This window comes from Cornus florida, unplaced genomic scaffold, assembly GCF_030987335.1.
Source record: "Cornus florida cultivar Cherokee Brave unplaced genomic scaffold, ASM3098733v1 CherokeeBrave_3.0.0_Hap2_Chr05, whole genome shotgun sequence".
NCBI classification, from domain to species: domain Eukaryota; kingdom Viridiplantae; phylum Streptophyta; class Magnoliopsida; order Cornales; family Cornaceae; genus Cornus; species Cornus florida.
This window is the reverse complement of record NW_026775575.1, coordinates 49,815,315-49,840,454: the sequence shown is the minus strand read 5'-3', so window position 1 is coordinate 49,840,454 and position 25,140 is coordinate 49,815,315. Positions and strand designations below refer to the sequence as shown.

The following is a 25,140-nucleotide window of genomic DNA, read 5'->3' as shown; positions in this document are numbered from 1 at the left end:
ATTCGAATTAAACTTCATGACGGGATCTCCCCACCAGCTCTGTGGAGTTCAATGTAGAGTAATTCCATTTCAGTTATTCAAATTGACAATTCGATGATAGAAATTCAAAGTCAGACAGTGGACTGAAAAGGACTGAGATCAATCCAACAGTGGATCCCACCTGTTGCTGAGTTGATCTCAGTCATCTCTAGTATACCACAAAATACATATTAATGGAGAGAATATTTAGTCGGCCTCTTCCCAGTTTTCCATTCTTAACGGCCCTCCTAGAGTCACTTATCATGACCTTGACCTGCCAGGCTTCTTACTCTCATATGTTAATCATATAAGGAAATCGATCTCCACTCTGGTCATTTAGCAACTCAAAGTCAGGAACAGGTTCTAGATGAGCCAATTCTTTCCAAACAAATACAAAAACAAAATGAATCCCCAAATCACGAAAGCAGATAAATCACAATGCAGAAATATCCCGTCTGAGTTTCAAGCATTTCACTAATTTAAGCTATCACTGTGTTGACAATACGAATATCCCAAGACAGTAACTCGGGCATCAAGAAATGGGGATTGTGACCCCCATATAGGAACAAACTCATAATCTAAACTATCATATCTATATTACAAATAAATAAAACCTATTTATTTTTATAAAAGAGAATTTGTAAGATTAGTAAAACAAGAATATAAACAACACAAACAGAAAGGCCAACAAACAAAACAAGAGAGATTAAAATTTTCAAGCAATTTTATGTATACAACAAAAAAAATCTGACGTGATGAAGAGCAAAAGAATGATGATTGATACCCAATAAAAGAAGTGTCTACAACTCTACATTACCTTTGATTGTGATTGTAATTTGTCACTATGGGTTGTTCAATCAATTTGGCAAGTGGGAGGACGTTGAGCTAGTTAGGGCCCTCGTGGGGATGAAAGCTACCATTGTTAGAACGAAGATTATTTTAAGTACCATTTTCATCATTCTCCTTACACATTGCATCTCTCTCTCTTCAAGTATGGTATTTCCATGTCACATGCTAAACTTTTATATTTGAATTAAATCCACCAATGTGAGATTCATTGTAAAGTAATTCCCACTGTTTTTCATAAGGCAACAATGCAATGGAGAAGATTTTAGTTTATAATTGAGGTTCAAAGTCAGAAAGCAACCATTTTAAGTACGCGGAAAATAAAACTTGAGTCCTCTTTGAATCAGCATTCTCTCCAGTGTACCTGTATTCCACAGTGCACTGAAAAGGGCTGAGATCAATCCAGCAGTTGATCTCGCCTGCTGCTGAGTTGATCTCAGTTATCTCCAGTACACGGCAAAATATAGATTGCTGGAGAGAAATTTTACTCGTCCTCTTCCTAATCTTCCACTCTTAACATCCCTCCTAGATTTACTTAATTTCGACCTTGAACTGCTAAGCTTCTTACTTTCATATGCTAATCATATAAGGAAAACGATCTCGACTCTGGTCATTTAGCAACTCAAAGTCAGGAACAGGTTCTAGATGAGCCAACCCACTCCAAATAAAAACAAAATGAATTCCAAATCTTGAAAGCAAATTAAAAACAACAGAGCAGAAACATCCCCCCTCAGTTTTAAGAATTTCACTAATTTAAGCAATCACTGGGTTGACACTTATCAATTGAATACGAATAACCTAAGACAGGCATCAAGAAATCCATTGTAAGAGGCTAATTACAAATAAAATATTCATGCCTTCTATCAATCTCGTTTCTTGAACACAAAGCAAGATCTCTTAAAATGACTGAAATAATACCCTTCTCCAACATTTGTAGAATGTTGGGACACCTTGTTCCTACAAGAAGAATCGATCAAACTGTAGCTTTTAACCATGTCCATGAGTTCTGATGTCCTCCCAACTTTTCCCTGGCTGCCAAGCCCACTGTTCAAGGTTAACAACATTGATGAAACAGGAAAATAATCATGGCCAGCCTTCTCATTCATCAGCTCAATTCCTCAAATGAAACTGACGTAAACAAGAGCACATGGAAAATGAAATAGCCCCTACCCAAATCATCTGATTGCAAACCTCTTTGCATCCTCAATATGATCTCCTCACTGAAACCATCCTCAAGCCTCTATTAACAGCTCTCTTCTTAATTACAAATATGGGGGCTTCATCAAGCAGCAATCCTTCTAGAACCCACATGGCCACATATATGACATTGTTATAAGGACTAATACGACCCCCAGAACCAGAACTACTCTCCTATACTAGTTCCACGTCTTAGAACCATCTCATGTCCTGCCTCCAGAACACAACTCGCTAATTAAGATATCCTATGCAACAAAGTTCCAGCCGATCCCAGAAACTTTCATTTCATAAAACATACAAGAGTGACCATAGAAATGCGTCCATATCGGGAGAGCATAGCAATGCCCAACTCTCACCTTCTCTATTTTACAAAATCCTGTCATCCGCTTTAAAGCCATAACCTCGACCGTATTCCCTTTTCTGTCCACTCTTTCTAAGACCTCAACAGTGTTCTTTTACAACTCGATTTTTACAAGATTGAAAGCTTGCCACGTTGACTGTTGAATCTAAATTCTTATCATACTTCATTGTTAATATCTAGATATCATTCCTGAATTCCATTACATACACAAAACAAACAGGATGGTTGCATTTCACAAGATGAAATTCACATCTGAAAATTGGAATTCAGAAACCTGGTTTAACGTTTGAACTAAAATAGTCTTCAATTCTTATCCTAAGTCGTGTATTAAATGCTCCCACAAGCAGTGTTAAGGGTATTTAATTAAAACCAGCTCATATATCCACTAAAATACTTTTCCCTTCACTGCCAACTGATTTTACACCTTTTTGCAGGAGAAATTATTAGTTGGTTTTGAACCATAGGTCACTTGGTGGTCCAATCAAACCAAAAACCATGTTTAAGTTTCTTTGTAATATCTTATTGAACTCTTATGAGTCCACTTTCCTTAAGTTGGAGAGTTTCAATTGGACTTAACCTCATGGTCCAGGACTATCTAATAATTTCACATGCCATGCAGTTCACCTCACAATAATACATCAATATTATTCAATTAAAATAATCCCCAGGTGAGTTAAAACATAGTGGTATTTTGTAAGCAACTTTTGAAACTAGAAAGCTAGACGGTGACATTTTGTGCCACCTGTGCTATGGAGGTTCATTATGTTCTTTCGTGTGTGTAACACAATCCAGCACAAAAAATGAGATCCAAAATGCTATAAACTCCAACAACATATTGAAAATCTAGCATCATGCACAGCCTGGTTTTTATTTTCTGGTTACGCAAAGGGTGTCACAATTATGTAGTTGAGACTAACTCCTAAAAAACACACACAATCATTTCTAAACTACATGAATTGAGTATATCTAGAAAGAGTTGAACCTGAGATGTAGTTCTAGAGCTATCACCTCAACCAACTCACCTACATTGTGTTCTGCACTCCACTAAGTTGTTCAATAAATTGCCAAGTTTCCATCACCTCACTTCATTATCACAACTCACAATTATCTAAGCAACACTTCAGACTTAAAAAATTAAGTAGTAACCCATCTTAATACCTGGTTACGCCATATACACTCCTAAACAGGTCATAGCAACACAAGCTCCATAACAACTAAGAAATTCATGTATTAGAGGATCCCTCTTTCTTAAGCAATTCTCTGGTTTAAAATAGTTTCTTCATAGGATTAATTGATATAATATATAGATTTCCCTATATGTCTTTCAACAGCAGCAGATGATATATAAATTGATCTACAAAACAATTATCCCAATCACGTGCTTCATTTGCTTAATATTTGGTTTCCAGAAAGAATTGACTAAAAGGAAAGCAAATTGCTTAAGAAAAATGAGGTCACTGATAAGCTTATATTTCGTTTTCCACACACCATTTCACTTCCCAGTTAATTCTTAGCCAAAGACACATTCAGACATTTAACTTTTCATCAAGAAACAACAAATATATATGCAAATCATGTTCTTTGAGATCACAACAAACAAACATGTTCTCTGATGCTACAGAACCATTTCAAGATTAAAATAAAAAGATAACATTCGATTGAAAAACGAACACTTCTAGAAAATTTGATCAATCCAAGTCCTTCTGAACCTTGATCCCCATAGTGTTAGCAGTGCCAATAATGGACTTGGAAATAGACTCCAGAGACATGTACTGGCAATAGGGATCGGATTGCTTTACCTTGGCTATCTCGTAAATGTGTTTTAGGGTTAGGGTTGAGACGATGTCGTGGCCGGGTCGGCTGCTGCCGGACTCAATGCCGGCGGCCTTCTTGAGGTACCAAGTGACCGACGGAGACTTCACGGTGAACTCGAAGGTGTTATCTTTGAAAGCAGTGATGGTCACGGCCATGGGCGTATCCGGCTTGTATTTCTGAGTCCGAGCATTGAAGTCTTTGCAAAAAGCCATTAGGTTAAGCCTGTACTGACCCAGCGCCGGTCCAACTGGCGGAGCTGGCCGAGCTCCTCCAGCTGGGACGGTGAGCCTGATCGTCGCCGCCACCGGCCTCCGGGTTAAGATCTCTTTCAGCGTCGCCATAGCTTAGAGAGAGTGTGCGTGTGTAAAATGGAGTGAGTTAAAAAAACGAAAAATAGAAAATGTTTGGGTTCTTGATGTTTTTTTTTGGGCCTATGGTTCGGTGGTCAATGGTTTCCCCACAACCACACCTTTCAACCCAATGGGCTGGATCAGATGTTTCAGAATAAAAAAGGGAGTTGATTTTTTATTTTTTTATTTTTTCCCCTTTGGAAAGATTCAACTTTTCACTGATTTAAAATTAATAATGAAATGAAGTGACAAATTTAACCCTCAAAGTGGGGTGCAATTGTATTTTTCTTGTCACTTGTGGGCGTGTGAATGTGTTTTTCAGATTGTCAATTTATTTCTTATATAAAAGCAAGTGAAGAAAAGTAGAATGTGAATGTGTTTTTTATTTTTTGGTCAATAAAATCTCATTTTATGGACAAGAAGGAAAATATATATATATATATATATATATAAAGTAAGGATGTGTTTGGACTGACTTCCACAGCAGGTGAATATATAGAGGGACTTTTAGTGCAACAAGGCATGAAAATAGAGAGTGAAACAAGTAACAAACAATTCATTTGATAGCTCTGTTGCCAAAATAAACTACATAAGAGGCATTGTCAATTTATCATAATATTATTCCATGACTCACATCCTTTTTTCAAGTTTTCTTTGCATTGCTTGTGCCCTAATCTCTTAACATTTCTCATCAATGCAAATGAAGTATTATAACAATGAGATTACATGCTAATGTTAGTGATAACAAGAATTTTACAATCTACTGACACTGAGGATCAAAAAAATCATTACTCCCAAGCTTCAAAATCGTACAGAACTCGGATGCATATGATTTTTTTTTTGACTCTAGAATCAGCAATGTCCAACCGCGAAGAGGGGCAGAAGAAACTCAGGAAAAATCCCCACTGCTAGTAGCAACTCCAGTCATGTCTGTACAAGCCGTTGAACAATTCTTTTCTTACACATTATTCAGGACGCCCTTTAAGAGATCCAACCCTTCAGCTGATATGCTCCTCCTCCTATGAGATCTAGGTATTTGGATTCGAGGGGGAGGGTCTGGGGAGAAACAGACCACCACAACTGTCAGGTTGTCACAGGTGTTGTGCTTGAGCGCCTCTCTGACAAGCTCTCTCGAGCACCTGTCAGGGTCGTTGTGCAACATGAGCTCCTTCCTCACCATTGTTACTGCACATTGGCTGCTCATCGCATCCCACAGGCCATCACAGCCCATTATCAAAAACTTGTCTTCCTCTGTCAAAACAACCTCCTCCAACTCTGGCTCAGAGGTAGATTGAACCTTTTGGTCCCTTCATGTGCCAGTCTCCCGAGTGGCCATTAAGATAACCATCATAAATAACACCACCTAGTTTCTCAATTCTTAGTTTTTCGGATGTGAAGTTGGGTTTGTGGTCTTTAGATAGTTCAATTGCTCTTCCCCGTTTGCCCAGTACAGCTCGAGAGTCCCTGGCATTAGCAATTAGCATGGTCCTGTAGAAGGAAGGAGCATTAGACAAAATTGAAAGAGAGAATATGATTATGTCAGGGTATCCATGGTCATCATGGGGAAAATTGTGCTAGAGAATGAGAGAGGTGAAGATTAGCACAGGTTGGTAAATAAAGCATCAAACTTGGGACCAAATTGAGGTAAATTTACCAGATGTGTTGGGTGTTAAACATAAACCAGAATTCTGCTAACCATTTCCAAACAGTCCCCACCCTTCATATAATTATGGCCCCAGTTCAACTTGAAGAATTCTGCTAACCATTTCCAAACAGACCGACCAAATTCACAATTAAAGAGAAGATGTTCAACTGAGTCCCCACCCTTCATATAATTATGGCCCCAGTTACCAGGTTGTTTGAGGATCTTATGCTTCAGACCTCACCAAATTAAAAGTCAGCCTAGAACCAACACAGTCCAAAGAAAAAAATTAAAAGAGAAAGCCAAGACCATAGACAAATGAACCTTTACCTAATAATTATTTTATTTTTCATTTGAAAATTAAATGAGGAAAAATATCTAGGAAAAGACTTAAGAGAGGTTTCATCCAATCAAAGAACTTGATCCTTGACGGGGGCCCAATTTCCTCAGTCAACACTAAAGCAAAGCACTGTAGGGAAAATGACATCTTCTGACGATGCTACCCTAGAGGGAAAAGTACTAGGAAAAATTTCTGCACAAATTATTGCTTTTATAGAAAATCTTGATGGTTCAGCAGAGTTCCTCTCCAATTTGCAGATTGACGGACCCACAAATTAGATGTTTCAATTCATGAACTTAACCATGGACCGCACTTTACAAGCATTTACAGCCACCGATCTCGATATAAAGAACTGATTCTGCTGTAGGGGATATCCAAACACTGAGTGAACAAGCCTAACACTAGATTTGTGTGAAGTATGCACCTAAAAGTGTATATAACCTTCTGAACATATCAATTTCGAATGCACATGAGTAGAGGTCCTGTGATGCTCTTGACCTTAATTTTTTCAAAAATGGCTTCTCTAGCTAAGCGGACGGTAAACCTAGGTCCTAACCTGAGAACAGAAAGCTAGAAAAGGGTGTTAAAATAATAATAATAATAATGATAATAGTAATGATAATCTGCAAAAATGTTCATTTGTGTATCATATCATCCTGATGAGCTTAGGTCCATCTCAGGGAGATTCTGTATTACAAAATCAGGATTATCATTGAAAAATGGATGATGGTCAAGGCAGTCATGATAGCAGCAGACAAGAGAACAGATGTCTCAATCTCAAATCACATTAGTGTTAATAGCATAATAAAGAGCATTTGATGATGCTGCTGGAGTCATTTTTTTTTTTTTTTTACATAGTTACGAGTCTTTCCACGTCAAGGACACAATTACTAAAACTAATCCCCAATATATCAGGACGAGCAGCAAAATTTTCGTTCTTCTTTTTCAATTTCAATTTATATTTGTTAACATGATTTCAGTATCTTTATCAAACTAAATCTATGGGAACTCAATATCAATTCTAGGAATATAGTGTGAACTTCATTCAGCACCAATGACATTCAAAATTTAAAGCCAACTGTCAAGCAAAAGTAGTTCAGCTTCTCACCTTCCTAATATAAGGGCAGTCAGAACAGTGTTACCCGAAGTTCTTGTTGGGAAACGTGCAAGTTTTTAAAAACTTTTCGAGGGATTTTGATTCATAGATCTTGATTCATCACATAGAGACAAGTTTTATGCAAAAATAAAAATATGATGTATCATTCAATTAATGGATTGAATACTTACATCAAAGGTCTGAGTAAACCTTTAAAACTTTCCTCTAAAGTGAATGTTCTCACTTATTGTAGATCCCTTAGCAAGATGCCTTCTCCTTGGATCTCCATCTTCTTGGTAATTATTTTGCCTTTAGGAATCACTCATATGCCCCCATGAATGACCTTGGAAAACTAGGCTTGTGGGAGCCTCCATTAGATGAGAACATAAACCCTAATTTTCTAGAGAGAGAGAAAATTTATTCCTTTTTCCTTCTCATAAAAATCACACCCTAAAATATATATAGACCATGTATATTTATAGGCAACATAAAAATAAAGAAAAGGAAACAACAAATCCTTCTCCATCTCTAATTCATATGTCTCAAATCTAATATGATTCCAATATCAAGTTGGGCTATGAGTGAGAATCCATTGGGCCTATTATTTTATTGGCTACAATGAATTAATAATTGGCCCGGTCCATGGACCCAATTCAATTAATTCATAAATTAATTTCTACTCCACTAAAAGAAATTAATTGAACTCCAATTAAATAATAAATAACCTCTAAGTCAATATTGCACTTTGACCCCTCTATGCATAATTAGTTATCGGATAAATATAGCCATCAATCCGACTACTTAATTAATATATTTATTTTGGTACCTTTGATTATTTCTGGTTCGATCACAATAAAACATTTGTTTGACAAAAATAATAATTTAAATAAATAAATATATAATAAATCATTTTGTCTAAAAACACACGAAGGCCTTCGAATTTACTTTGTGATCAACCATAATCAATACAAAATAAATACAAGTAGCAATGATGCAAATATTGAAAATATAACCCTCTAACTATTAATTACATAACTACCCAAAGTGTCGGTCTAAGGATCCCGAAGAATCCGCCGAACAAATCAAAGTAATTATTAATTAATAAAAGAGTCTATACTTTTCTCATGCTTAAGAGTCACATGCCATGACAGTGATAGGGAGTAATTGCATACGACGGCTCTCGCAATATATCTCAACCTAACGCAGATCCAGTTCAAGTCTTAATTAATTATGAGTCCATCCATAATTACCGACTATGAACAATTTATAATTACTATTTATATATCATGCATTGATTGTCATCACATACATATATATAAATATTTCTTGTAATTAACTGGACACTATCAATTTCATAGTGAATTGAAACATAATACATTGAATTCACTAATTATATAAATCATAAATATTTTAGATATGTCAGGAACATATGTCAATACAATCCAGATAGGAATTTGCTATGCCAGGGCATATAAATCCCAACAGCTCCCACTTGCCCTCATAGCCAATTCAAATTGCACCTAACTCCAATGTTATCCAGATGATGCTCAAAATTATTGATCAATGACACCTTTGATAATGGATCAACAAAGTTGTGTTCCAATGCAATGTTTTAACTACAAGTGCATTTTCTTGCCGGACAATATCATGTCGAACATGATACTTCCTCTCAGTGTATCTTGTTCCTCTATGGAACCTTGGGTCATTGGTTTGGACTACTTCTGCACTATTGTCACAATATAGCTCGATAGGCAGGCTAGTATGCTCCACAACCTCTAAATCAGTGAGATCAAACCAATAGGCTTATATTGCCACCTTTAAGGCTGCAATATGTTCCACCTGCAGGTTTGAGTCAACAGTTGAAATCTGCTTGACAATCTACCAACTGATTTCCCTTCCATTAAGTGAACATACACTAAGTCATGAACCTCATAGTATCTACTTCTGATTGAAAATCAGAACTAGCATACCTGACTAGGACCATATCATCACATCCATAAATGAGTATGATATCATTGATTCTCCTTAGGTACTTAATGATATTTTTCACAATAGACCAGTTGTCAAGTCCAGTATTGGACTGATCTCTACTGACTATCCCTACCATGTAGCGGATGTCCTGTTTGGTATAGACCATGGTATATATGAGACTCTCATATGCCGAAACATATTGTTCTAGTCTCATTTGCTCAATCTCCTCTGCTAGTCTTGAAAAACTACTTACTAGAGAGAGCGATCCATATCAATAAAGCAAGAACTCATTCTTTGAGTTATGCATACCAAACCTGGTCAAAGCTTTATCAATGTAGGATTATTAAGATAAGCCTATTTTCCTTTTAACCTGATCTTGCAAAAGCTTGATCCTAGGAATATAGCTTACATCTTGAAAATCCTTCATTTAAAAGTAATTGAACAACTACCTTATAATTGATGACAAAACTTCCACGTCATTATAAATGAGTAGGATGTCATCAATATATAGAATTAAGAAAAATAATGACATTCCCTTGTACACTCATGATTTATTCACTAAGAAATCTTCTGGTATCTTTTTGTAGATTAACTTGCCTTCCATAGGAATCACCCTACTAGAAAATTCTACAAGATCCCAGAATTTATTAGAATACATAGATTCCAACTCTGATTTCATAGTAACTCACCAAAACGATCTGTATCCACATCGGTTCACGCTTCCGTGTAGCTTACTGGGTCCAACTCATGTTTAACAGGGATGTCCATAATGGTCTTACCTAAAAACATGATTCTGTCGAATTGGATGATAATCCTCCCACTACATCAATGTACCGATGCAAGAATCTGTGTAGTAGATGATGCTAACGCATCAATAGGGAATTCATATATTATTCTCAATCTCTATAATAAGTGTGTTCAGATGTGGTACATCTGGTACTCATACCAAATTCTCTAACATTATGCTACTAGGTATGTGATTCATAATATGATTCTCCTATAGATAAACAGTGAGTGAAAACAATCAACTTTTATCTTTGAGATCATAAAATAATCCATCCTAGTGACATTTTAGAGTAGCTATCAAATCTATCATGCATATGATCTGTTTCCAACTTACTTGTCCATATCAAGTGCACATGTGCAAGACTACCCCATATGTGCATGTGATTCAAACTAAGATTTAGTCAAAAACACAGCTCAACGGTATCCTTGAGACAGACTAAGATGGAATGCAGTTCATAATGCGCATCGATGTCATTAACGCTAAACTCTTAAATGAAAGAGATAATGTGGCATAACTGATCATAGATCTAACCATGTTAAGTGGAATTCTGTTATTCCTATTTGACACCTAAATTAATTTAGCGTCAATTGCGGAAAACTGGTACACAACACCCTCATTAACCATATAGTCTTTGCACTATCCCAAGAAATACTCATATCCTCGATCAGATCGAAGTGTCTTGACAAGTTTACCTAATATGTGTTCCACATCAGTCTTAACCTTCTCAGAAAATACCAAGAGTTTAAGACTTGTGTTGCATCAGATAAACTTATCCAAAACGTGAGTAATCTTGCTTGGATGTTCATAAGACCACACGTGTCAGTGTGTACCGACTCCAATTGTCCTTTATATCTATTTCATCTGGCTGATTAAGCCCTAAGAGTTATCTATCCTTCAAAACAGTGTTCACAAGTTTGGTTTAGGCTCCCCTGCCTCACTAGGTAATTAACCTTCTTTGACCAATCTTTGAATCTTATTTTGATTGATAACAACCCAAAAATAGACATTAAAAATACAATGAGTCAGGAATAACAAATTTTCTCTTAACATTCAATCTAGAAGATGCAACATTAGTTTCTACATCCTGCAAATCTTAAGAGCTTGTGATTATAGTATATTAACCATCTTTCAATGCACCAGAAGCAATCACATATCTATTCAATTTTATAAAACCAGTTTTACAAAATAACGATCTAGTTTTTATAAGCCAAAAGTGAAATAAGAATGAGATTGCGTTTCACTTCTGTGCATAAAGATAGTTCTCTAATACTAATATCCTCATACTCTCTAATTTCAGATGTAATACTCCCACTGACTTAACTACAACCTTGGCATCAGGTCAAAAGATAAATATATACCCATATCATCAAGGCTTCTGGATTCCTGAAATCCTTACAATAAATTGCAAACATGTTTAGTGGCTCCAGAATCTATCCATCAGGAATCAATAGATACAACCACATAATATGGCTCAATAATTAAATATATATTTTCCTATGCCACGTCATTGCTTAGACAGTTTGTCCTTCAGTGTCTTAGTTAACGGCAAAAGAAACAGTTTCATTCGCCCTCAACATACACTGCCTTATTCCCTTTAACCTTTTAGATACCTATGTTTTGTGCTAGCCTAGTCCTATTATCATCCTTCTTCTTTGCTTTGCCCATCCACTTGGGCCTAGAAGAAGATGGTATAGACTAGGTTAAATTGATAGGAACGCCCATACTCTTGATTATCCCTTCATCTGTTACTAATTCTATAAGAATATCAGCGAGTGTGAACTCAAACTGATTCTTTATTTAATTCACTCTAACAGAGTCGAATGAGTTTGGTAACAAGGCAATAATCATGTCAACTTGAAACTTACCACCCAAGTCAGCCCTATTGATCTCCAGCTAATTTTAAATAATAAACAATCATTTTCCAAAATTCGATTTCATACTGGAGTTCCTTAGGCTATCTTGATGCTATTCAAGTCTGATATAGTACTTCAGCATACTCTCTATCTAATCTCACCAAAACATCTTATTGATATTTAACATGATGCTTAAAGAAAATAAAATAATGTAAATGTTAGCTTTGGAGCGTATTCGAGGTAAACTCTAGAATATTGCACCAAGTCGTCTCATTTGCGTTATTTCACTTATTCAAAGCATTAATGTTCTCTTGGGTATCTTAAAGTAAAAGGATTAGGTTTAGGAGTAGTAAATACATTTGTACCCTTACGTTGTGAATAAAATATCTAAGCTCATTTTCCAGTCATTATAAATAAGGTCCAATATCATAGAATATGTAAGCAAGCAGATAAACTGGAGTAGACATAATTAATCTGAATATAAATGCATTCATACAACATGCAAGGTGAATTATTAATTCTGTCATGCATATTTAAAATTAAAATGAGTTTGTTAACCACATAATATAATAAATCTCAATCGAACAAGAGATCATTATCATTATTGGTGAACAATCCCTTTTAATTAATGCGGGTTCCTCAACTCTGTAGCATAATAAATCAACCAATCAATATGTCAATAACTTATCCTGTTGGAGGAGTTCATTATTACTATTGTTGAGATTCATTTACTATTAGGTGAGCACTTCCATTAAAATAGTATGTGGGTCCCTTAACCACTGCATGAAAAATCGGATAACCAATACACCAATAACTTATTCGGTTGGCGAAGTTCATTATTGCTATTGGCGGGCAAATCCCATCATCTCCATATCTCTTAAGACAATGCCTTGTCTATCTATATGAAATGACTCCCGATTATGTTTAGCCTTTCTAAAATCACCTAGTGTAGACCACTCCGTTGGGGAGCTAACACTATTGATTTTAGATTGAGTGTATAACATTATTAATGCTCTAATGAAAAATAAAACATTAAATATGTTGTCATTATAATCTAGACTCTTTAAATCATGCGTAGGGCCTTATTTTTAAAGATCTAATTATAATGAACATTTAATATTTTTATTTTCATGAGACAACCATTCTTGTAATATTAAGACTCTTCAAATCATGCGTGGGGCCTTATTTTTGAAGATCTAATTACAATGGTTTTAATAACGAAGGCCATGGGGCAATGTATAAAAATCCCCGCTCCCACTCAATTTTTAATCATTCATAATTAGGGTTTTCATTTTATTCATTTACATGATATAATGCATGCAAAACGTCTTGATTTTAATCCAATTAAATTTAGAAAATATTTGGACTTTAAACGATTCACTAATATTTAATTTGAAGCACACTTTAAAAATAATTTACAAAATCAATTTTTCGTTTCCCAATAAGTGCCCTCAAATTAATTAGTAATCTAATCCAATTAATTTTCATAATTTAATTAATATAAATCAAGCCATTTAAATAAATATCATGGATCCAATGCATGAACAATAATAATTAGCAATTAATTATTTCATGCATCACATACAACAATAAATGACAGATAAAGCAAATTAAATGGCCAATGGATTCAGCTTTTAACATTTAAAAACTATTCTTGCTGTACGGGCATCCTTCAACTGTCTGTAAACACCCATAGGAAGCTTGTACGCGTCAGGAGAAGCAAAACGCCGCTTGAAACGAGCCCGGAGGACCTCACACGCGCTGGCACGCGCCTAGGGCAAGCTGCACGTGCTCCCACACGCTCCCACGCGCCGGCACGCGCCTGGGGCTCGTGGAATGCACACTCACGCGCTCCCACGCGCCTGGGGCGCGTGGGACGCGCCTCCACGCGCCTTCACGCGCGTGGAGTTCAAGCTCCCTTGGCTGGCGCGTGCAATGCACACGCCAGCATGTGCACTCTCCTGGCGCGTGTGGAACACGCGCCAGGCTCACCATCTTGACGCCACACCTGATCCGGGCCACCTCCGACGCCCCTTCTCGCCGCCGGCGAAGCTCCGGCCACCGGAAAAACGCCGAAAAAATTCCAAAAAATCCGAAAAAATGCCAGAAAATTAAATTAAGCCTCAAAAAATTCCAGAAAAATTCCGAAAATTACTGAAGCATAATTTAATCCTTTTGGACCTTCTTGAAGCTTCATAGCATCCTTTGACGAAGATTACATGACTTTAAAAATATTTACAATTTGAAATACAATGGAAAAAAATTAAATTACATCATTGAACTTTCAAACGGCTAAATCAAAGCCTTAATTACATTCATCCAAAGATAAAATTACATTAATTTAACCTATAAGCTTCATCCATGGCCCAACCATACATCATCATTCATTCACAATTATTCATACATCATTATGTATCAATATATATCAACATATTAAATCATACATCAACATACATCAATAAAAATATAATTTTGGATCCATGAATGATGATTTTCATAAAATTATGATCTCTAGTAATGAATCAAACCATGCTCTGATACCACTGTTGGGAAACGTGCAAGTTTTTAAAAACTTTTCGAGGGATTTTGATTCATAGATCTTGATTCATCACATAGAGACAAGTTTTATGCAAAAATAAAAATATGATGTATCATTCAATTAATGGATTGAATACTTACATCAAAGGTCTGAGTAAACCTTTAAAACTTTCCTCTAAAGTGAATGTTCTCACTTATTGTAGATCCCTTAGCAAGATACCTTCTCCTTGGATCTCCATCTTCTTGGTAATTATTTTGCCTTTAGGAATCACTCATATGCCCCCATGAATGACCTTGGAAAACTAGGCTTGTGGGAGCCTCCATTAGATGATAACATAAACCCTAATTTTCTAGAGAGAGAGAAAATTTATTCCTTTTTCCTTCTCATAAAAATCACACCCTAAAATATACATAGACCATGTATATTTATAGGCAACATAAAAATAAAGAAAAGGAAACAACAAATCCTTCTCCATCTCTAATTCATATGTCTCAAATCTAATATGATTCCAATATCAAATTGGGCTATGAGTGAGAATCCATTGGGCCTATTATTTTATTGGCTACAATGAATTAATAATTGGCCCGGTCCATGGACCCAATTCAATTAATTCATAAATTAATTTCTACTCCACTAAAAGAAATTAATTGAACTCCAATTAAATAATAAATAACCTCTAAGTCAATATTGCACTTTGACCCCTCTATGCATAATTAGTTATCGGATAAATATAGCCATCAATCCGACTACTTAATTAATATATTTATTTTGGTACCTTTGATTATTTCTGGTTCGATCACAATAAAACATTTGTTTGACAAAAATAATAATTTAAATAAATAAATATATAATAAATCATTTTGTCTAAAAACACACGAAGGCCTTCGAATTTACTTTGTGATCAACCATAATCAATACAAAATAAATACAAGTAGCAATGATGCAAATATTGAAAATATAACCCTCTAACTATTAATTACATAACTACCCAAAGTGTCGGTCTAAGGATCCCGAAGAATCCGCCGAACAAATCAAAGTAATTATTAATTAATAAAAGAGTCTATACTTTTCTCATGCTTAAGAGTCACATGCCATGACAGTGATAGGGAGTAATTGCATACGACGGCTCTCGCAATATATCTCAACCTAACGCAGATCCAGTTCAAGTCTTAATTAATTATGAGTCCATCCATAATTACCGACTATGAACAATTTATAATTACTATTTATATATCATGCATTGATTGTCATCACATACATATATATAAATATTTCTTGTAATTAACTGGACACTATCAATTTCATAGTGAATTGAAACATAATACATTGAATTCACCAATTATATAAATCATAAATATTTTAGATATGTCAGGAACATATGTCAATACAATCCAGATAGGAATTTGCTATGCCAGGGCATATAAATCCCAACAGTTCTATCAAGAGATTTAGCATCTGCTAATGCATGATCAGCTTTCACAAAAGCATTCCTAATGGCTCCTTTTACCCCTACTGGAAAATGAGAGTTCTCAACAATAAACTTAAGCATGTTCTTTCTAGTGAATGACGCAGCATCAACACCACCATGCCCATCAAACACCTGTGAGATAAACAACAAATGTCATCGGGCAACTCAAACAAGCACAATAATTGAAAGGGCAAAATAATAAGGGAACTCTGGAAGTACATGCTCCTTGGTAGGGAACTTTCTCCTTCAGAAGTCACCCAAAATGAAATAATTGACAAGTACATAGCAAGTTACTCCTGGATTCTTTTAATAAAGAATGCAAATGGTCCCCAAAAAAGGTCATTAATAAGATGGCTAGCATCTGGACATTTCTAATCAAGTAGGATGTATGAAATATAGGAAGGTGAGAAATAATTGACAAGTCCATAGCAAGTTACTCCTGGATTCTTTTAATAAAGAATGCAAATGGTCCACAAAACAGTCATTAATAAGATGGCTCAGATATAAAGTCAGGTGATAGCATCTGGACATTTCTAATCAAGAGTATCCTTGGATATTTTACAAAGTCTTCCGACGTTCTCTATTTACAGGAGAATTGATGCATGAGTTTAGCTGATATGTCGATAGTAGAGTGCTGATAAAAAGGATGGTGCCAGACCCACGTCTGCCAAAACAGTGACTCACGTCGCAGACCCACGTTTGACCATGTCTGCCAAAACAGAGAGAGTGGCAAACCATCCAAAACTACTATACCAAATTTGAGCCAATAATCGTGGTAATAAGGGAGAGTGGCAGACCAACGTTTGACTCACGTTTGCCAACCCACGTTTGCCATAATCAACCCTACATAACGGCTATTAAATCTACAGGGATGTTCAGTATCCCTAAGACGCCATGGATACTTTCCATGAATTCACGGAACCGAAAGAAAAAAAATAGATGCGGAAGCGAAAAGGTGAAAATAGACCAAGTATGACCCCAAGGGCAAAATGATCATTTCACATGAAAACAAAGTCTCGAGAGATGTACATCATCCCTAAAACATAAACACGACTTCCCATGAAGTCACAAACTAAAAAGAAAACAAAATGCTGAAGCGACGTTTTAAAAACGGACAAGTTTAGCCCTAGGGGCAAAATGGTAATTTTTAAAAATTTATGGGTGCTACCAAGCACACCATTGGATAGATAATGAAAAATTAACGAAGATAAACTCAAGAATCATTTGATTCGGAGTCCGAACGAGATAGAAAAGTCAAAATGAAGAATGTGCGTCGTCGCGGCCAAGGGGCACTAAGGCCAAGCCTCATGCGCGCCATGCGCGCATTGAATAAAATAAATAAATAAATAAATAAATAAACACACTCATACTGTAGAAGCATTCCATGAAAGATTGCGAACTTAATTTATCGGATAGGTGCCTCCCAATCTCCTTGATCAAGGATGGGTAAAATTTTATCTTTGTTTCCGCGTCTACGACTAGATAATACTCCGTATATCATTCATATGGTATTTAAGATACAACAAATTTATACTAATATACACATGAAATAAATAATAATATATATAAAATAATTAAGTAAATATTCAACTACATATTTACTTACATGCAAAATAAGGTAATAAAATAATAATAATAATAATAATAATTTTTTGAATCGAAACTAGTATTTTAAGACTAACGTGATATTGAACCATCTAAGTATCCTAAGAGACAATGGTTGTCATTCACCAATAACTTCACATACAAACTTCTCTACTGAATACTTTCTAATATTTGATTAAAAAATACATCTATACTAATAATGAGTTGGGTTTGATCCTAGCGAGTTAGTTCGGACCAATTGACCATACTATGACAACTATCGAATTTAAGGTCCATTTAATTTGAACCACCGGACAATATGACTTGAACTCATACCCGCGTGGATTGAGTTCATGTTGATAGAGGGTAGAAGAATGAATTGAAACCGAATAATCCGAAATGAGTATCCCAGTGGCATATATAGAAGAAATGACGCCTCTTTCCACCAAACAACCATTTGGGCTTTGGTCACCAGACACCAATTTGAGCTCAATAAGCATTAAACGCAAGATTTAACGGTTTTAATTACAACAAAAAATCTGATGATTCAAAGTGAAACAACAATAACTTGCAGTCGAGAAAGATTTCTAAAGGCTATATAGGTTTGCCATGTATGAATAACGTTGTTGCAGAGAAGAAAGAGGAGAGCTTTTCCTTTCTTTAATCATTATATTGATGTTTTAATTTAATTTTTATGTGTCTGGTCAAATGAGTTAACAGGTTCATTTGCTCAACTTTGAGTTTTTAAAATTTCTTATTTTAGATGAATTATGAAGATTGAATGTTTTTGACATATTTACCCCCCAAAAAAATGTTTTTGACATATTTATCCCCAAAAAAAATATGAAAAAATGAAAATATTTGAAGTAATAGTGTCTTCCAATGAGTACAATGAGTAGTACATCAATAATATAAGAATCCATATGAAAAGCTTCAAACAAAAATAATAAATCTTTTATCCATACTACTAGTTGTATTTTATTTTATTTTTCATTTGTGTTATATAAATATTTAAATTTTAAAGTGAGATATCATTCATTAAAATCAAATAAACACCCAAAACATACAGCTAATCACTATACTAATATTTTGTTATCATGGCATATTTTGCTTGTCCATGCATACCAAACTCATAATCATACGTGACAACGCATTCATCCCTTGAATTATTTAACTACATAACTTTTTCCTAACTCTTGAAATTGATCCATGATCAACAGTATTATACTTGCGAAAAAAAAAAAGTATTATATTTAGGGCATGTTTAATGTGCGTTTTATTTTTGATTTTTTTGTTTCTGTCGGGTACTGTAGCAATGAACAATAAAAAAAACACGTTTGGTAAAAAATGTTTTATTTTGCACGGTGTCAAAATGTTTCGTGAATAGTGGCTAAAAAATTGAAACACCAATTTATTTGGTGTTCTTACATGTTTCAGTACTGTAGCAATGTTTATGTAGTGATGAACAGTAAAAAAAAAGAAAAAAAAAAAAAAGAAGAAGAAATGGATGTTATCAAATATATTTTTTAAACTTGCAACGTTTTTTTTACCAAATATGTTTTCAAGTTTTTGCAATAAATTTTTTTACAACAAATGGATGTTATCAAACATGATTCTGATTACTATTTAAAACACTCTACAACAAAATATTTATTTTGTTTCGAATTAAAACAAAAATGCAAAAACAAAGTACGTACCAAACAAGTCCTTAATTTTCATTTTAAATAACTTATCAACGGTATCATATTTGTGATTGTGGCAATGGTAATATTGTAAGAAACTATCAAGTTCAAAGAGATCGCGTTACCTCCAGCCATGAAATCAGATTGGTTAATGTCTGCAAAATAAGTTTAGAAATCCTAATGATGTTCATGCCTATACAAATCTTTATACGTGTACTTGATGGAGACAACACAGACTGCTTTTGTTAGGCATGGGTGTAACAACCCGGGTTTTCTTCAACCCGGTGGGTAAGTGATGAACCAAGGATTGACCAGTTAACAGATCCAGAATGCGGAAGCGAAAGATAAACTATAGTCGTTTGATATATAAATTATCTCTAAGACACCAATTTGACATTCCATGAGGTTACGGAAGTTAAAGAGAGCAAAAGAGGAAACTAGAGTTTGAACGGGCTAAATCCGTCAACTGAGGGCAAAATGGTCAATTCACAATCAAAAGGAGAAAATTGACTCTAAACAAGTTAAACAAGGTGAATACAACCTAATCTAATCATTTCACAACATTCCAAGAGGTTCTAAGAACTTTGGATAAGAATCCCACAAAATGCCCTTTTCCGGATTAAGCGAAAACTGACTCTACCTCACTAAAACATGGATATCTCTCACTATGTTTTGAATCTGAGGATGGGATTAGTACCATTGGAAAGCTGACTCAAAATCCTTGAGTATAGGCTCAAGAATCACCCCATTTGGATTAGAAATAAAGAAGTTATGACCCTTTGAAGTTGGAAGATCAGTGTTGAAACTCAACAGAAGCTATGCTCGGGTTCTTGCTATTTCGGTCGATCGAAATGAACATGCTGAGAGCTAAAATCATGAAGAAAAGGTGCTTGCTACTTCAGTAGACCAAAATGACTTTTGAACAGTAGATTTGGCTACTGGAATTGAGTTTTACTGTTCAAATACAAATCCATTAACCATCGGTCGACCGAAATGGAGTTTCGGTCGACTGAAACACCACGAAATACTACTGAAACTCTGCTGAATGGTCTGCTACATGATTGAAGTGTTGAGGTTTTAAAATGAAAGCTAAAAACTGACTTCTTTTCAAGGAGATTCAAGTATGTGAGCATGCCAACAACCTTGATATGGATGAAAGAACACAAAATGATGGCTCATGGCCTCATACACTTCATTTACAAGATTTTCATATGCTAAACTTCCAATTTAGCTAATGTATGCTTTTAAGGCAAATTAATGCACCAACTGAATACAAATACTAAAGGAAACATGTTTAGCTCTTGGCCACATTACAATACATCCATAGAGCATCAAAAGGTACACTTAAGTGTACATTACATAGTTTAGACAACAAATATATATTTTGTCATACTAAGCAAAATGGAACAAGATATGCTAACATGTACATATTCTAACATAGCAAAAATACTCCAACAAGTCTAGCAAGTCTATGATTGTTGTGCATCCCACAATATTACTTCTTTACCTGAAAAACACCCGGTAACTTCGGGGTGAGTAAACAAGTTTACTCGTAGGGAATGAGCATGCACAAGTTTAACATATTACAAAGTTTGCAATTTTATATAGTTCAATCCATGCTATTAAAGTGACACTAAAACTTTCAATGTAGCATGATGAGTTGCAAATTCACAAAGTTAACAACTTGGAATTTAAATGCGAAATCAAACTAAAGTGGATACTTGGATATTGTCCGGATTAAAACCGTACTCTTGAGATCACTTTAGGGCTATTAACCTATGGGTACCTTTCCCTAGTGCGCACTATAGTGTATGGAGCTCTCTATCTCCCGTACCAGAACCAAGTCCTAGCCTAGTCAACTTCTTGATAATATCCCAAGTTTCCAAAATCAACAAGTAGAGCAACAAGTCATGATATGTGATAAAACACAACAAGATCCATGAATTGAATGACTAAATCATTAGAACAATAAGATAGAAATTAATTAAATTAATTAAGTAATTTATCTAGATTTCAAGAGTTGTCCAAATGATTCCAATTAAACATATGACAAGTAGTAACTCATGGACATGCCATATATCAAGTCAAAAATAGAATTTAAGCATAGTACAATTAAGTAGAATTTAAATCAATTAATTTGTTTATTTCTTATTTCAATACAAGACATGCATACAACATGGATATCACTATAAGAATAATTAAATCACTTGAAAAATAAATTATAACACCCCATACCTCAATAGAGAATATAATCTCTATAATCCAAGACAACCAAGCTTAAAAATGAAAAATTAAACAAGGGTTTTATAGAGGAGTGTAATACCCCGTATTTTATTAAAGAGTTTAGTTTATTTGAATTAATTAATGTGTAGATTTCTTTACCATTCTTATATTGAGTTCATTTAATGGTGCATGTATTATTATTAATAATTTTATTTGTTGATTATGTTTAATTAAGCATTATTAGTCAATTAAAGTATTATATTTGTGTTATAAAGTATTATGATGATATAATGTATTTTCATGTAATAATAATAATTATTATTATAATAGTTTAATAATAATAATAATAATAATAATAATAATAATAATTATAATTATAATAGTTTAATAATAATAATAATAATAATAATAATAATAATATAATAATAATAATAATAATATTTATAATAATAATAATAGTATTAAATCATAAGTCATGATGAAATTAGAGATTAGGATATGATTTCATTAATGTTTATGGGTAAGACTTGAAGCCATATGGTTGGGAATGTGGTTAGTTAAATGTAAAATTAGATATTTGTAATATTTATATTATATAAATTGTATATAAATTAGCTAGCCTACCTTAGAAGGAATGGAAGGGAGTTAGAAAAAGTTATAACTTTTAGTGAGCCATTGTAAAAGTGTGGAAAGGAAGGGAGAGAAAGAAAGGAGCTTGGACCGGTGTAGGAGAAATTTACCCGACTACGCGCAACCGGCGGATTTATTTTAAATCCAAAAAGGCAAGTTATTATCTACTTTTCCCCTTTGAATTAATAAATTAATTGTTTAGTTTATTTTCATGCATAGAGACTAGGTTATGAGGTTAATAAATTATTAATTTTAGTTTATTAAATTAATGAAATTTTAATTATATAGGATGGTATATATTTATTTAATATCCTATGAAATTAATAATGCCTGAAAATAATTAAATAAGGTTTTAGGGATTTTTCTAGAATTTTCTAGATTTTTCCGGGGCTTTTCTGCAATTTCCGGCGAGACTCCGGCGAGTTTTTCGGCTACAGGCAGTGAGGAAGGTGACCGGAGTTATCTGGTGTGTTGCGGTGTATTGTAACAAGCATGCACATGGATCAGCAGCCGTTAGATGGGTTGTGAATCCTTAGATTGATTCGGTGTAGCGCGGGACACCATATGATGGTGCACGCTAATCATCAGCCACAGGATGAAAGGAGCATAGGTGGATTGATCCGGTGTGGCGCGCATGTAGGAAAGATGATGCAGCCAACCAACCGGAGGACGCCGCGTCAGCAAGAAGCCATCAACGAGCGCTTGGGAGCGCGTGCGCGCGCGTGGAACTCTCCAGACACGCGTGGAAGCGCGTGCAAGCGCGTAGGAGAGTGGGGAAGGTTGGGCTGCGCGTGGGGAAGCTTAGGGCGGCGCGTGAAGGGCCCTGTCAGCTGCTGGAAATTATCAGAATACCCCTAGGGCCTGTTTTGTAAATTCCAGAACCTTAAACTTGGATTTTTAGGTACTGTGTTGGTATTTACGGGTTTAACGGGCCACGAAATTATTATTTCAATACCCGTTAAGTATTATTATGGCCGATTAATATTTCTAAACCTTAATTGGCCCGTTACCGTACGGATATGAATGTGATTCATTTAAACAACATTACTATAGGTGGTGTTATTATTTTGTTAAATGGTATTCATTAGTACTGTTAATAATGTCACGGTTATCGTCATATAAATTATCCATTAGTTATTATGGGATAGTTATACTGTTAATCATATATCAACCATGATTATTATGCTGTGTGCATTTCAGAGAATAAATGGACTGTTTAAATTATATCGCATTTATATTATATGGATGTGTTGCCATATAGAACCATGTGAGCTGGCTAATAAGTTTAGACTCATTTATACCTTATGCATTCGTTGCGATAGACAGATGTGTGGCTGTCGGGGTATGTGGTTTAATATTATTGGCATGTGTTGCCTAATTGACATACTCGGTATATTTATTAATATTGTTGGCATGTGTTGCCTAATTGATATGCTCAGTATATTCATCAGTACATTGAGAGGTGTTATCACTGTGTAGTTCGTTATAGTCTGTGTTGTCAGTATCGTGCACCATGTATAATAGCTGATTTCCCGGGTAGGGAAAGGCGACACTTAACCACCTAGTGTGAGTCTAAGTGATCACCGTCTATTCTGGTTGAGGTCATGTTATACATTGGATAGTTCCCTTAGGATGTATGCAAATATAGTACTCGTCCAATTCATAATGATTAATTTATTTGATTCTCTGATTTGGGTCATAGTAGAGAGGACTTGCTCGTGGGGTTGACCCACCATTGTTGTTATTTCAGGATACGGTCAGTACCCGTTCCAAGGTTGAGGTTAGCAGTGAGGGACCACCATCCGAACTCATCTACTCTTACGATCCAGTTCAGGGTAGAAGTTTTATATATTACTTCAGTTTCAGTTTTTATTTACTTTTGACGTTGAACTCTCAGGTTTATATTTAGGGATCCTTGACATAGGATTTCCAAGTTGTAATGGAGTACTGTATTAAATAAAGGATGGATGGATGTTGTATTGTTTAGTGTTCCTTTCATGTCTAAATTCTTTATTTATCATCATTTTGTATTCTATGCTTGTATATTGCCAATTATTTTTGATATCCCTCGTTTTTCGTGTATAAGCCTGATCAACTTATGCGTGGAAAATGTTGGGGGTGTTACAAGGAGAGTGAGAGGAAACTCAAGTATTCCAAGTTTAATGGTTTTAGGTGAGTGGAAGGGCAACAAAATTGAAGTCAAAGCTATTGGTTAAGCTTTTCTTTCAATGGAGGCTAAGTTAGAGTTCTTGAGAGGAAAGAGATTCATGAACTAAATGTGAAAATCCTAAGTTAAAATAGTGGGATTCTCCACTCACTAGGTGCTCTTGCACTACCTCACCAACATTTGTCACCATCTTATGTAAACTTCTAAGGCTTAATATTGAACCTACACTTGTCAACCATCCATGCCAACAAGTGGTCCAATTCTAGGTCAACAAATGGGTGAATCTCCACCCTCCATGTGTCAAGAGATTAAGCCTCCAAGTGGTTCCACCACAAGACCAACAAGTGGCACCTTAGGAATGTGACACTTGTCACATTTTTTGGAAATTACAAATAGGTCATTTTTGAAAATATCTTCCAAATTAAATTGCTAAATGGTCCCTAAGACAAAAAATAATTACTTTTCTTAATTACACTAAAACCCCTCAAGTTTAGGATAATTACCAAAAAAGCATGTTTTTATGCACTTTACAAGAAAAGTAAACATTTAATATGCTTTTCTACAAAAGTAA

At 35.0% G+C, this 25,140-nt stretch overlaps 1 protein-coding gene and 1 pseudogene across 1 annotated transcript; both read right to left on the bottom strand.

Moving 5' to 3' along the window:
• Positions 1-3,961: 3,961 nt before the first annotated feature.
• LOC132306434 (large ribosomal subunit protein uL11m-like) lies at positions 3,962-4,635 on the bottom strand. The gene has a single exon (XM_059803819.1). The coding sequence runs from the start codon at positions 4,576-4,578 to the stop codon at positions 4,111-4,113; it is 468 nt and encodes a 155-aa protein (XP_059659802.1). The 5' UTR covers positions 4,579-4,635; the 3' UTR covers positions 3,962-4,110.
• Positions 4,636-5,439: 804 nt separating this feature from the next.
• Positions 5,440-16,436, bottom strand: LOC132309259 (probable protein phosphatase 2C 47; annotated as a pseudogene).
• Positions 16,437-25,140: the final 8,704 nt, after the last annotated feature.